At 37.2% G+C, this 13,132-nt stretch overlaps 1 protein-coding gene across 1 annotated transcript in view; it reads right to left on the reverse strand.

Annotated features, from left to right (window-relative positions):
* LOC137147628 (neural-cadherin-like) overlaps positions 1 to 13,132 on the reverse strand; it is an 88,496-nt gene that overhangs the window by 26,827 nt on the left and 48,537 nt on the right. The window contains exons 11-19 of the mRNA XM_067539945.1: positions 12,592 to 12,764; positions 11,068 to 11,235; positions 10,198 to 10,447; positions 9,953 to 10,080; positions 8,979 to 9,165; positions 8,081 to 8,224; positions 5,473 to 5,756; positions 3,432 to 5,046; positions 1,296 to 1,389 (exon numbers count right to left, since the gene is read on the reverse strand). Coding sequence (XP_067396046.1) covers positions 1,296 to 1,389; positions 3,432 to 5,046; positions 5,473 to 5,756; positions 8,081 to 8,224; positions 8,979 to 9,165; positions 9,953 to 10,080; positions 10,198 to 10,447; positions 11,068 to 11,235; positions 12,592 to 12,764 — 3,043 coding nt within the window. The remainder of the gene's footprint in view (positions 1 to 1,295; positions 1,390 to 3,431; positions 5,047 to 5,472; positions 5,757 to 8,080; positions 8,225 to 8,978; positions 9,166 to 9,952; positions 10,081 to 10,197; positions 10,448 to 11,067; positions 11,236 to 12,591; positions 12,765 to 13,132) is intronic.

Raw genomic sequence — 13,132 nt, forward strand, 5'->3', positions numbered from 1 at the left:
AACATCCTCTACTCATAGTTGAATTGGTCTTTTTCAACATACGTGTTCTACCATATGAGGGCCTGACTGAACAACACAGGTATGTGGCCCTGTAGGATCCACAAGCCCTAGAAAATTGTTATGGAGGATCCGTGGTCAACTGACCTATTTTATGGGTACTGGGGACCAATCTCAGAAAGGCACTAAAAATAACTCTCAACTTTGCACTGGGAAGTTGTGGAGAAGCTTTGGGAGAGTTTATGAAAATGAGTAGCTTTTCTGCAGTTCGAAACCATGGGCCTTCCCACTTCTGACCCAGAGCATGCAGTCTACAGGAATTAGTATAGCCCTACAGCTCAAAAACGGGAATTTCCCTACATAGGCTATAGTGGTGAGTAGGGAGGAGTGATAAGAGGGGGAAGCAAACCTAGTCCCACATTGGTACCTGTCAAATAGAAGTTCCAAGGGAGACCTCTTGTGTCATGCCCATTAGCTATGATGAAGGGAGTAGCATTGAGTGGCTCTGCATGTATTCTATGGCCAGGTCACTACTGCAGACTACTTATGGCTTAGTACAGTCAATGGCTCCTGACAGACAGAAGCTCTAGCTGCAACTTTGGGCTCACTAAGGCCTTAACATCTTCATTTTCTAGGGAAAAGAAAGCTTATTTTTGTTTTTATTTTGCGAAACAGAGACAAAGCCACTTCAGAACTATATTTTTGCAAATTACACCACATATTTTGTGACATGGCAGATGAATTAGCATGGCCTAATTCATGGCCTGCAGTTCAACACAGGCATGAACAGACACAACTACAAAGAGTTAAAAGGAGTTATGCCTGCTTATTCAGTGGTGAATTTAGCTCTAGAAAGAGATCATCCAAATTCACTTTCACTTGTTATATCTTGCATTATTCTACTCTTTACTCATATTGAATTCCTTTATGTGATCAAATACAAATAGACTAACATTTGGGGGATAGGCAATTAAACTGGAGCCTATATTTATTTTGGGTCTAATGCAAAGCACATCCTTAATGCCTAGGAAAATTAATGGAGAGCTCTACTTAAAAATCAACGGTACCATGTAGCTGTACATTATTTGAGATGAAGATAAATATTGCGTACACCAGTTCCTTGAAACCTAGTTATTTAAGTTAAATGAAAAAGAATATTCAGGAGGTACATCCTTGTTGCATGGGATAATAATGGCTTTATATATATATTGTACACAGAGAATTCTCACGGTGAGTAAAATAATTACAGAAACATAAACATTAAATATTACTCAGTTTGACATAAATACAATCCTCACTTGAGCATTTTTCCTTCAGAGAGAAATGTTTTATTGTCCCAGTCATCCTGATCTGGTGCAAACACTTCCCCAAGCACTGTTGTTGACCATTTCCCTGTTGAGATAAATTATAATAAATCTGCATTTATTTTTTGTTTTTCAATGGCTTTTAAATTCCACTGCACGCATCACTACATGTATTATTTTCATATTCCTGTTTGATTTTGGTGAAGGTTATGATCCAAGACTCCTGAAACAATGCATAGTCTATGTCTGAGCTCTCCTCCATGTGCACCTGGGAAGCTGGACAAAGACCACAGACATTGCATGAAGGAGAGAAAACAAACAAACAAACAATTAGTAAAAGGAAATAAGAACATAAAATTATATAAACTGACTTTTTTAGACAAAAAGTTACTAAACCAGAAGCTGAAGACCCAGTCGCTCCAATATGGGGAAGCCACTTTATGCTGCATCACCAGCATAATCTGCATATAAAGCCACTACAGCCACCCCAATAAGGAGTATTCTCTTGTGGTGCAGAACCAGAATAGCAGTTCTCTCTAAGCAAGGAAAAGACGGCATGACTGGAAAAAGGGGGCACTGGCAGGATGCCTTTATGCCAGTGGTTCTTAAAGTGTGGGATTGTCACCCCTGGGGTCGCCAGGACAGAAACCTCCAGCCAGCAGCTTTGCGAGCGGTGGTGGGGCTGATTTGTGTTGATCACTACAAGCTCAACCTCCTATTAGGGTTTTCATTTTTTTTATTTTTCATATATTTTCATTTTTTACTGCTAGATACAAAGTTCATCTTGTGATTGTATTGTGAGTTAAAATATTTAGGGCTACTTTTTGTAGATACGGTTTGTAATTCATCTTTTATTTACAATACTAACTATTCTGAGTAACATGGTGCACTGGGATGGAGTAGTCATTTTTCTTGTCAGTAGGGGGTTGCGGTGCAATGAAGTTTGAGACCTGCTGTTTTATTCCATGCCAATTCTTGGCTAGGTTTTCAGCCCCCTGTGGCTGTTGTAGCCCTAGTGTAAAGTAGAACAGCTGCTCAAACACAGCAAGAGGAAGAGCCTGAGGAGAGCAGCAGTGTGATCAGGAGAGTAGAGAGTGAGTTTTAAGACTCCTTTGCACACCATTCTCTGTGCAGTTCAGCTATAGCCAAGATCTAGCAAAAGTATCGGTGCTCAGATGAGCGCAGTATAAGAACCTGCGCAGAACACAACAGAAATTGAATAGACTATTTTTAAATTCAGAATGTCCTGGAAAGCCTTACTTCACCTAGCTTGCTCTACTACAGAACTTGCTTACGCCTGCTTTTGGTTTAAGTGCACCTAATTCAATAAAATTAGGTTAATGCTTAATTAAATGCAAAATTATTTTCTTTAGATACTGGACCTCATACTACAAATACTGATCAGGCATGCTGGCATTGTAACTCTAACGTACATATTCAATTAAATTGTGCCTTCATTTCAAATGCTTTTAGGATGATGATCCATCCTGCACAAAACAAGCAATTAATTATGGACACAGCGCTACCCTGGGATCTTCACTTCTTTTCTTTTTTATGGGATGTATCTATTCTTCATTATATTAATACGAAAGCAAAAAAATATACTTATATTATACATTACAATTATATTTTTTACTACATAATAACAAGGAAATTGCTGGAATGCATAGCAATAGCTATTGTGAAAGCTTCCCAATGTTTTCATTCTAAGCCCCTATTTTCAGTCACTTGCTAAATATCCCATTTTTTTCCACTCTCTGCCCAAGGGGAGAAATGAAATGAAAACAGAGAGCAAAAAATATGTTTTTATTCATTAAATATTATTGTTTTATATAGACAAATACAGATATGTTCAAAAAAACCAAAAGATTTGTGTTTGTAATGATTCCTCATTGGATGATGCTTTCCACATTATGACCCAGACCTTGCAAACAGATGTAGCTGTATAAGCCCATACAGCTATGCATAATCCCACTGACTCTACATATCTGTTTGCAGAATTGGATGCTTAATCTATAAATATACAAAATATAAAACATTCAATATCAATAACAACTTAAAGTAAAAATTAATAGCAAGTAAAATTTTAACTTTTCTATGCGTCTGGCTTACTCTCTGTTCAGCACCTACCTCTGTGGGTATAGACAAAGATTTCCTTATGGCCAGCTTCATGGCTGTTATCATTTTCATCACCAATTGTTATGGTCAAGGTGTGTGTAGCACTCAGAGATGGATTCCCATTATCTGTTATAATTACTGGTAGATGAAACACCTTCTGCTTTTCTCTGTCAAAGGACCTCAGTGCTATAATGGTTGCTGTGTTATTTCTGTTGTCAGTAAGAGAAAAATCCAAAGAATTCTGATAATCAGGTGGCAGAAAAAATGTAAAAGGTGGCCCATTTTCATCAATGTCTGGATCTACAGCATACAGCAGCTTTGATGTATGGTTCATATACACCACCTGAGGTCCCAACACATTTTCCCAAACCACAGGCATGTATGATGCCTCAAACCGTGGCTCATTGTCATTAATATCTAGCAAGTTAATCAGGACTGTAACACTTCCAGTTTGCGCAGGAGTCCCTTGATCTGAAGCCTGTATGATTAAATTGTATTGCTGAATGACTTCACGATCCAGTGTGCTTGCAACAGTCACATGACCATCTGGGTCAATTGCAAACTGTCTGTTAGGATCTGAATCTGACTTAATAAAATAGATAATGTCCCCATTCAAACCAGAATCTTCATCTGTGGCTCTTACTGTGATGACTGTAGTACCCACAGGTATGTTCTCAAAGAAAGGATTAGTTTGGATAAACTGGGAACTGAAAACTGGGCTGTGGTCATTACAATCTTCAACTTCAATCAAGCAGGTTGCAACACTGAAAAAATCAAGATCTTCCACTTTAAGCGTGAGATTAAACCATCTTTCCTGAGGTTTCTCATAATCCAGTTTCTTTTTCAATTTGATAGTTGCACGCTGACTTTCTTTGTTGCTTTCTGTGTAAAACTTCTGATCTGGATCTCCCCCAATAATACTGAATGTTAAGTAAGCATTTTCCTCAGTGTCCACATCTGTAGCGGACACTTCCAGAACTTCTGAGTTGACTGCACGGTCTTCCGGAATCACTGCCTGCCAGACCTTCTGAGCAAATTCTGGTATATGATCATTGACATCTGCAATCCAGATAGTGGCAGTGCCAGTTCCTGTCAACCCTCCCCCGTCTCTTGCCTCAATAGTAAGGAAATGTTTATCAGTCTTCTCTCTATCCAGCACTCCCCCTGCTACATATATTGTGCCAGTATTGGGGTTAATATTAAATAAGTCTGTATCAAACCCAGTTTTTACATTCTCAATTATCCTATATGTCAAAATTGCATTAAGACCTACATTCAGGTCATCTAAATCCACAGCTGTCATTTCCATGACCGAAGTGTCTGCAGGAGAATTTTCAAAGACACTTCCATTGCAGTCATCAGGCATGCAGGTAAACATGGGGGCATTGTCATTTATATCCCACACATTAATAATTACATCAGCAAATCCAGTAAGTCCTTCTCCTTCCTCATCAGTAGCCAAAACAACAAATCTCCAAAGTGCTCGCTCTTCCCGATCCAGCATCTTCTGTGAGTAAATGCTGCCTGTGTTCTCATCTATTGTGAAGACATCAGTTGCACCATGTCCATGCAGAGAATATCTCAAATCTCCTTCATCCATTCTGCTATCAGGATCATTTGCTGCAACCTACAAAGGTTTTGCAAAGACATATATCATAATGACAGAATAATATCCTGAATTATATCCTATTTGCTACTACATCCTATCATAGATGAATAGATAGAGACAGTTCACACTATACCAGTATAATTATCTATATTTTCTTTCTTACTTTTACAGTAATAATTGAACTACAGAATATAAAAAAGCTGGTAGATTACAATGCTAATTATTTGGCACAAGCTATAGTTCTTAGGGTTACAAATGATCAGCCCTGCTTGTTCAATATTAGTGCCACAATCAATTTCTTCAAAAAACTGCATGCCTCTCTCTCCACTGATAAAATACGTTTTCTTTGCAAAACTGTATTTCAGTGATATATAATAACAACAATACTGGTGTAACCCATATTCTTCTTGAAATATCAGTAACATTTGGAACGCCTGATAGTACCTGAAGTATAAAGATGGGTAACCCATCCAGTTCTTCAATCACACTTCCATAGTATTCATTGATAGAGAAAACTGGAGCCTCATCATTTTTATTCACAACATTGATGATGATAATTGTATAATCTTCCCATTTACCATCAGAGGCCAACAAGTGAAGTTCGTACGTTTTTGTTTCTTCATAATCCAATGGTTGAGCAATAAAGATGGCTCCTGTTTCTGGTTCAACATCAAGTACTCCACCAGTGTTTCCAGCTGTGATCTGGTACCTTAATTTAGCATTTGCTCCTGCCAATTCCCAAAGAGTGTTAAATAAGATATGTATCATTTGAGTGCATTGAAATATGCATTTACTTTGTAGCTCTTCTACTAGAAGAGGTTTGATCACTATTAATCATCATGTTCTATATTAATCACACCAATCAAATCTTATCTGCATTAAAATCCACCCATAAAGTCCTAGCTCATTGTCAGAAGTTTCTAGTGCTTAACTATTACAGGAAAGTCAGCATATAGCAATGGCTCTCAACCTTTCCAGAATATTGTACCACTTTCAAGAGTCTGATTTGTCTAGCCTACCCTCAAGTTTCACCTCACTTAAAAAATACTTGCTTACAAAATCAGACATAAAAATACAAAAGTGTCACAGCACACTATTACTGAAAAACTGCTTACTTTCTCATTTTACCATATAATTATAAAATAAATCAACTGGAATATTAATACTGTACTTACATTTCAGTGTATACTATATAGAGCAGTACAGACAAGTCATTGTCTGCATGAAATTTTAGTTTGTACTGACTTTGCTAGTACTTTTTATGTAGTCTGTTGTAAAATTAGGCAAATATCTAGATGAGTTGATGTATCTCCAGGAAAACTTCTGCATACCCCCAGGTATATATATTGGTATGTAGTACTGTAGTTAAGTGGTCTTTTAAAATGAATAGCCAAGTAAAAATATTTACAAGCATTTTTCTATTTCAGATCCCAATAAGTCTAATATTTATAGTAAGTTTCCATGGTACAAAATATCTCTGAAACTAATGCCAGTGGACTAAATTCTGCCCTCACTTAGAACCCCATTTGGCTATAGGAAGGACAGTAGGACTGATCAAGTGTCCAACTCATGGCAACTATAAACAGGTTACCATTTACTATAACAATATGTTAGCTTTATAAAGTTGTAGAAACACCTTGTGAAGTAGTTATTCCAAACTCCGGTTCACAGATCCACAGATTTTAAGGCCAGAAGGAATGACTGTGATCATTTAATCTGACCTCCTCCATAACACAGGCTATAAAATTTCAGATGTAATAGGGGCTCTTGGATTAGTCCAAATAAAGATTTATACCTTTCGATTCTAGTCCCCCCACCCTTCTCCCCCCCAATGTTACTGTCGCTCTTCTCCCTCCCCACTTTCACACCTGCAATTTCAATTACTTAATTTGACTGAGAGGCAAGAGACATGAGCCAAATCTGTAGACCCCTTGAATCAGCTGCTCCACCACCACAAAGCAGATGTAAAGACAACATAAATGGCCAGCTAAGGAGCTTCCCTTGTGTCAGGGAATCCTCCAGTGGCATAGGTACAGTGCTGCTAGCTTTCCCACTACTCCCTTGAAATCCCTAGTATAGGTGAATGTAGCCAGAGTGTCCTTGCACTTCAGAGACCTCCTGTTGCAGCTAGCACAACTTGGATTAGCCTGAAACTGCTCTCAGTTGCTCCTTAGGGCTCCAATTTTAGAAAACACTTAAGCGTGTGCTAAAATTCATCTTTGTTCAGGAGAGCACTTGCTCAACTTCAGGCAGTTTCTTCCATGGGATTTGAGTACATACTTAAATACATTCCTGAATAGGAATACTTTTCTGAAATTGAGATGAAGAGCAGAAACAGTGCCCAGCAGCATAAAGATCAGGGATCCAAAAAGGGAGTTGCAAGCCACTTTTGCTACTCTCTTCGGATTTGGACTGAGTACCAAATGGCCAGTCCTGAAGATCTGGCCTCACATCAATACCTTTCCATGGATTTCCTAACACAGGGCAATACACAAACAAAGTATATACATGAAAATGATCTGATTATGTGATAAATTTGCTTGTATCTACAACAATTGTTTCTAAACTCCTCACTGCTCATGATGCTTTGTCTCCAAACCATTTATAAAATCCAATTTCACGTATGACAATACTATGCCTCAGTTTGCCAAACAAGGCACAATACAATAAATGTACTGTCAATACAAAGAAAATAAGTTAATTTAATTGAGATTCAATCTGAATCATTCTAGTTAACTGGGAAAACATTTTTATCACCTCCTTTTTTTAATAAAAGAGTATGATCTATACCAAATTTGTATGTGCTGGCATAGAAGTTATTCACCATCATCCCATGCTAACATATTGCCTCACATAATAGAGTTATTAGGCTTATGCCTTACAGTCCCATTATGAAGTAATGTTCATGCCCTGTCAGTTTAGACATAAAGAAGTTTTAAAATGTAGAGACATAAAGACATTTTCCCTCCTAACACCACTAAATATGTCTTAGTGTGCTGAAATTAACTCATTAATATTTTAGACATAGCTATGGGGAATTCCAATACTTTACCTTCATCTTCATCATTAGCACTGACTGTAATGACAGTAGAACCCACATCCTGGTCTTCATCCACATTAACTTCATAGACACTCTGAGTGAAGACAGGCTTGTTATCATTCACATCGCTGATAAAAATGCGCACGTAGGCTGTGTCTAGAGAGACAAGAAACAAGAGATTAAAATACTCAGCTGTGCCACTTCTGTCAGCTACAATTCCTTAAACTGTCTAGCTACACATTAAATGAAGACGAATATGCAGACAATACAGAAACAAACCCTTAGGGTTGTGGACAATTTATATACCAACATTACTCAAAAGCACTTGGATATCAAATGAATGTCAAATCCAATTTGTTTAAACAGATAACATGTGAATAATTGATGCCTAATATGGCAATTGTACAGTTTTAAGTCATAACTTTCTGTCCTGAAGCTACAAATGCCCAGTTTTAACTCTTTGTTTAAACACAACCAATGTGATTTCTTTTAAAGTCTTTAGCTTTTCTGTTCAGCGTTTTATTACTGCCCCTAACAGAGTGCAGTGCAGTGCAGAGTGCAGTGCAGCATGCAATGCTTTGAAAATCCCTCCATTATCCAAAGTAGGTTTGCATCCTATGTTAAAATAGTAAGTGTGGTTTTGCTAGTCAGGAATTATTCTCTAAAATCCATCAACTTTATTAAAAGGTGATAATTTTCTTTTTGTTTTAGAACCGAAAACTTGCCTGGTCATCATATTAAATGTTTCTTCCAATTCTGAGACAACTGACACAGAGACAAACAGCAAAAAAAATCACTTTTTACAAATGAGCTTGGATAAAAATAAATTACAATTTAAAACTGAATTAAAAGGTTTTCTTTTTTAAGCAGAGAGCTAAAATCACGCTTAATACCCTGGTTCATTTCTTACCAGAGTTTGGCAGCCCATGTTTTCCAGGTCGAGCAGATTCAGAGCCATCTATCGACTTTACTTCCAAGAGATATGATCCCTTCTTCTCTCTATCAAATACTGAGGTACTGTATATGTAGCCTGTCTGTGAGTCCAAGCGAAAACATGTATAGTCCCGATTACGGTCATGTAACAGAAAGTAAGTGATCTGAAAAGTTAAAGAGAAGAGGATTATGCCATACTTCCATTCTGTTGGATAGCTCACAAGTGAATAATTATTCAATAAAGAACAAATGGTCTTGTGGATAAAGCCAGGACTCAGGAGATCTGGGTACAATTCCCAATTCTGCGACAGACTCCCTGTGTAATTTTGAGCAAGTCACTTAACTTCCTTATGCCCATAAGTGAAATGGAGATAACCAGAATATTTTCTCACACCATTTAATTGTTTTGTCTATTTAGAGTGGAAGTTCTTTGGCGCAGGCATTGTCTCTTACTACACATTTGTAAAGTGCTTAGTACAATGAGCCCCAATTTCAGCTGGCACCTGTAGATACTACTGTAATACAAATAAATAATCAATCCTCATCATCATCAAAAGCAAATTTGTTCTTTAAGAACATGTTAAAAATTATGGGCCAAATTCTAATCTGCATTATACGCATGGGTGGTTCTGACTGACTGGTGTGCATCCACTGGCTTTTCCTTACAGACAAGATTTTCAAAAGTGTCTACTGATTTTTGGATGCTTAATTTCTTGGGATGCTCAATTTGAGACAATATAGAGGTGCCTGATTTTCACAGAGTGAATGCTCAGCACTTTCTGAAAATCAGGTGCCTTTCAGGCGTCTCACACTGGGCATGTAAAAATCAGGGGTGCCCAAAATTATTAGGGACTTTTGAAAATCTTGGCCATTGACAGCTTTCTTAATACCTAGTAGGAAAACAAATGATGTTCTATTGTTGCATAATCTAGGACTCAACTCTTTGCTTACCTCACCATTCTGACCCAGGTCTAGGTCAGTGGCAGAGACCTGAAGAACAAATGTCCCTATATCAGCTCCCTCTGTTACTGAGGCTTCATATATTGATGAAGTAAAGAAAGGGACATTGTCGTTGACATCTAAAATATGCAAAAGAAGAGATCATTATATATAATTAAATGTATGTGAGAATCATAAAACTTTTAATAAGTCTTTTGGCTAATGTACTACAGTGTTATTGTTACCATGTTTCATACCTGTGACATTAATATGGACAGTAGTGAACGCTGCCAAAGGCACTGCAGCAACATTCTGTGCCCGAACCTTCAGCACAAAGCTCTTTGTTGTTTCATAATCTAATGGCTCAGCTACAAGGATTGAAGCAGAACCATCCTCTCTGTTTGGAGTCAGATAGAAACGAATTGGCATGTTGGTCTCTGGAACAAGTCCATCTTCTAGATTATAGGTCACACGAGGGTCACCAAGGGGAGAGGTTGCTTTAATTGTCTGTGCAGTTGAAAAAATTCAAATAATCAGTTTTGTAGGGACAGAAACTTTTTTAAATTTAAGTTATTTATGTGCATCCCCCAAAATTCTTCAAAACTCTATAAAAATCTAATCTTGTTCAATGTATCTCTATATTATCAGTCAGGTCAGTTTCAATCAAGGATTACTACTCACTACAGATTATGCTAATATATTTGAAAATTATTTGACAAAGTTGTGTTAGTTTCCAGTTCTGTGCAAAATGAGTCTGTCAATATAAGAATATCTACTGTGGGCCCTATAATTTTACTAGATAAGATTACAAAACTCAAAAAAGAGTAATTAAGAAAGTCATGATGGGACAGAATCCCATATGTAAAGAAACATTTAAATAAGAGTTTTTTATCTAAAAAATACTAAACTAAATTCTGTTCTCACATCTGTCCAAATCTATGGAAATCAAGTGGAGGTTCCATAGATATAAATGAGAGCAAGGACTGGCCCATTATTTTAAACATTCTCAGAAAGAAAAGTAATAGCAGACCAGTAGACATTTCACTCTTTAGGATTATAAAAACTGCTAATGATTTTTAACCAAACATGCATTTCCAGATATTGCACAATCTATAAAAACAACTTACCACAATGGATGTATCTCGTGTGGTATTCTCTGGAATGACAACTTCATAACTGTCTCTTTCCCACTGGGGGGGCTGATTTTTTGCATTAGTAACTGTTACTGCTAGCTCAACCTTACTGCTCCTATTTCCTCCATCCATGGCAATAATCTCTTGAGTTATAAATGACCTCTGAGTGGAAAAAAAAATCATTATTTCATTACTGGGTTTTCTGCTCAGGGTTTTGGTTTGTTAGTTATTTCTCCTGCAAATATGTGAGCCTTAGAAATCTTAATCTGACAGTATAAGACTCATTGAAGAATTTATCTTTTAAAAAAATTGTTTCTTTGCAGAAAAACACCATACAAGTACATGGTAGGCACATAGCAGCTGTAGTTATGCACTGTAGCATATGTGTACATGTACACAACTGTACATGCTGTGTTTATACTTTTATATATATATGTGTGTGTACATCATCACACACACATGCACACACACACACGTGTGTATATGAATATTTGCAAAGCTATTATCCACATCTTTGCACATCTACAATGCACCAGACATCACACTGAGGCATAACACACTAGTGTAATTCCCCATTTCTTTCATCTTTCACTGATGCAGAACAAAAGTCCTCTTCTGACATAACCACAACAGCAATAGCTCTATGCTTACCAGAACCAATTCATTCGGAAGGCCAAATCCTCAGCTGTTGTAAATCAGTGTAGCTATGCTGATTTACATCCTGTGAGGATTTGGTCTTCTGGAGTCTTCATCATACCACTACCTTTTCCTCCTTGGATTTCTGCTGTGACTATAAATTATAGACCTGAACTACATCACCTGGAAAGTAAAAATTCATTTCTAGCTTTTCTAACTATCTTAGATATTTTCAAAAACTACAAAAGATGTCAGACTATTACAGCAATTTACATTTTAAAAAACAAAACTAGTTAGAGGCATGAGATTGAGATCTATTGAGATCTCTGGGGCACTTAGAAACAATCAGAAAATAAAAATAAATGAAATGTACCAGCATCCAAATTCTGTGTGCCATCCTCACAACCATTACGTTTAAAAGAAATAGCCAATATTTTCAAAATTTGACACCTAAAGTTAGGCATCTAAACCCACATTTTTTTACTTCGACAGGAGTTGGGGCTGTTTGTTCAGGTGCTTAAACGAGGGATAAAGTACAAAATTTTAGGCACTCAGGTTTAGGTTGTCCAGAGTGCTTTCATCTTCCAGATGGAATATCCATGAAAGACAGAAGTACCCCAGAGCATATAAGGCACATTCCAGTAGGGGGTTCACAACAGTAACGAGAGAACTTCCAACTCCTTGCATGGTCATGCATAAGAGGGAAGGCACAAGGCATCTCTCCCCCAAATGTGTAATGCAGTATAGAAGGCAGGTACAATTTTATCATTACTGTTCTCTAAATTGGGAGCGTCAGGATGGAGGTGGGGACATGACCTCGACTCTGCCTATTCCCACCAGTTTACAAAGCTAGCCAGGCTCAGAGGGAAGTTCACATTGTACCTGAGATATGGGTTGGTTGACATACACCCAGCCTGTACTAGGATTCACTTGAAAATATGTTGGTTCTTCATTTGCTATGGAGAACATTATGGCAGCATTTGAACCATAATCATGATCATGTGCTGCAACACGAAGAAAGCTAGTCCCAACTTTTGTGTCTTCTCTCAGGAAATCTGGCAGAAGGAAAGTAGATTTCAAGCTAATCATTAACTCATTGGAGCAATATGAGCAATTCTTTAAGAAACATGAAAAAATACTTTAGAAAAAACAAATGTGAGTTACACTTTATCCACTCTGTAGCTATACCACAGGAATCAAACTGGGTGTTCTGAAGAGCTCCTATCAATTATGGGGAAATACAGGGGTTCTAAGCACAAAGTAATTTTATCCTAAAATTACTAAAAACAAATCAAATTATCAGAATTGATAATGGGGAGAAACAACAATTTCATGTACTTCATTATTAACTAATTGTCTCTCATACAACAGTTAAGAGAATACTAAATCAAAAGATAGAACTATTGATAATTGCTTTTCATGA

The sequence above is a fragment of the Emydura macquarii genome, unplaced genomic scaffold (genome assembly GCF_026122565.2).
Source record: "Emydura macquarii macquarii isolate MOO-44397 ecotype Brisbane River unplaced genomic scaffold, CSIRO-AGI_Emac_v2 contig_561, whole genome shotgun sequence".
NCBI classification, from domain to species: domain Eukaryota; kingdom Metazoa; phylum Chordata; order Testudines; family Chelidae; genus Emydura; species Emydura macquarii.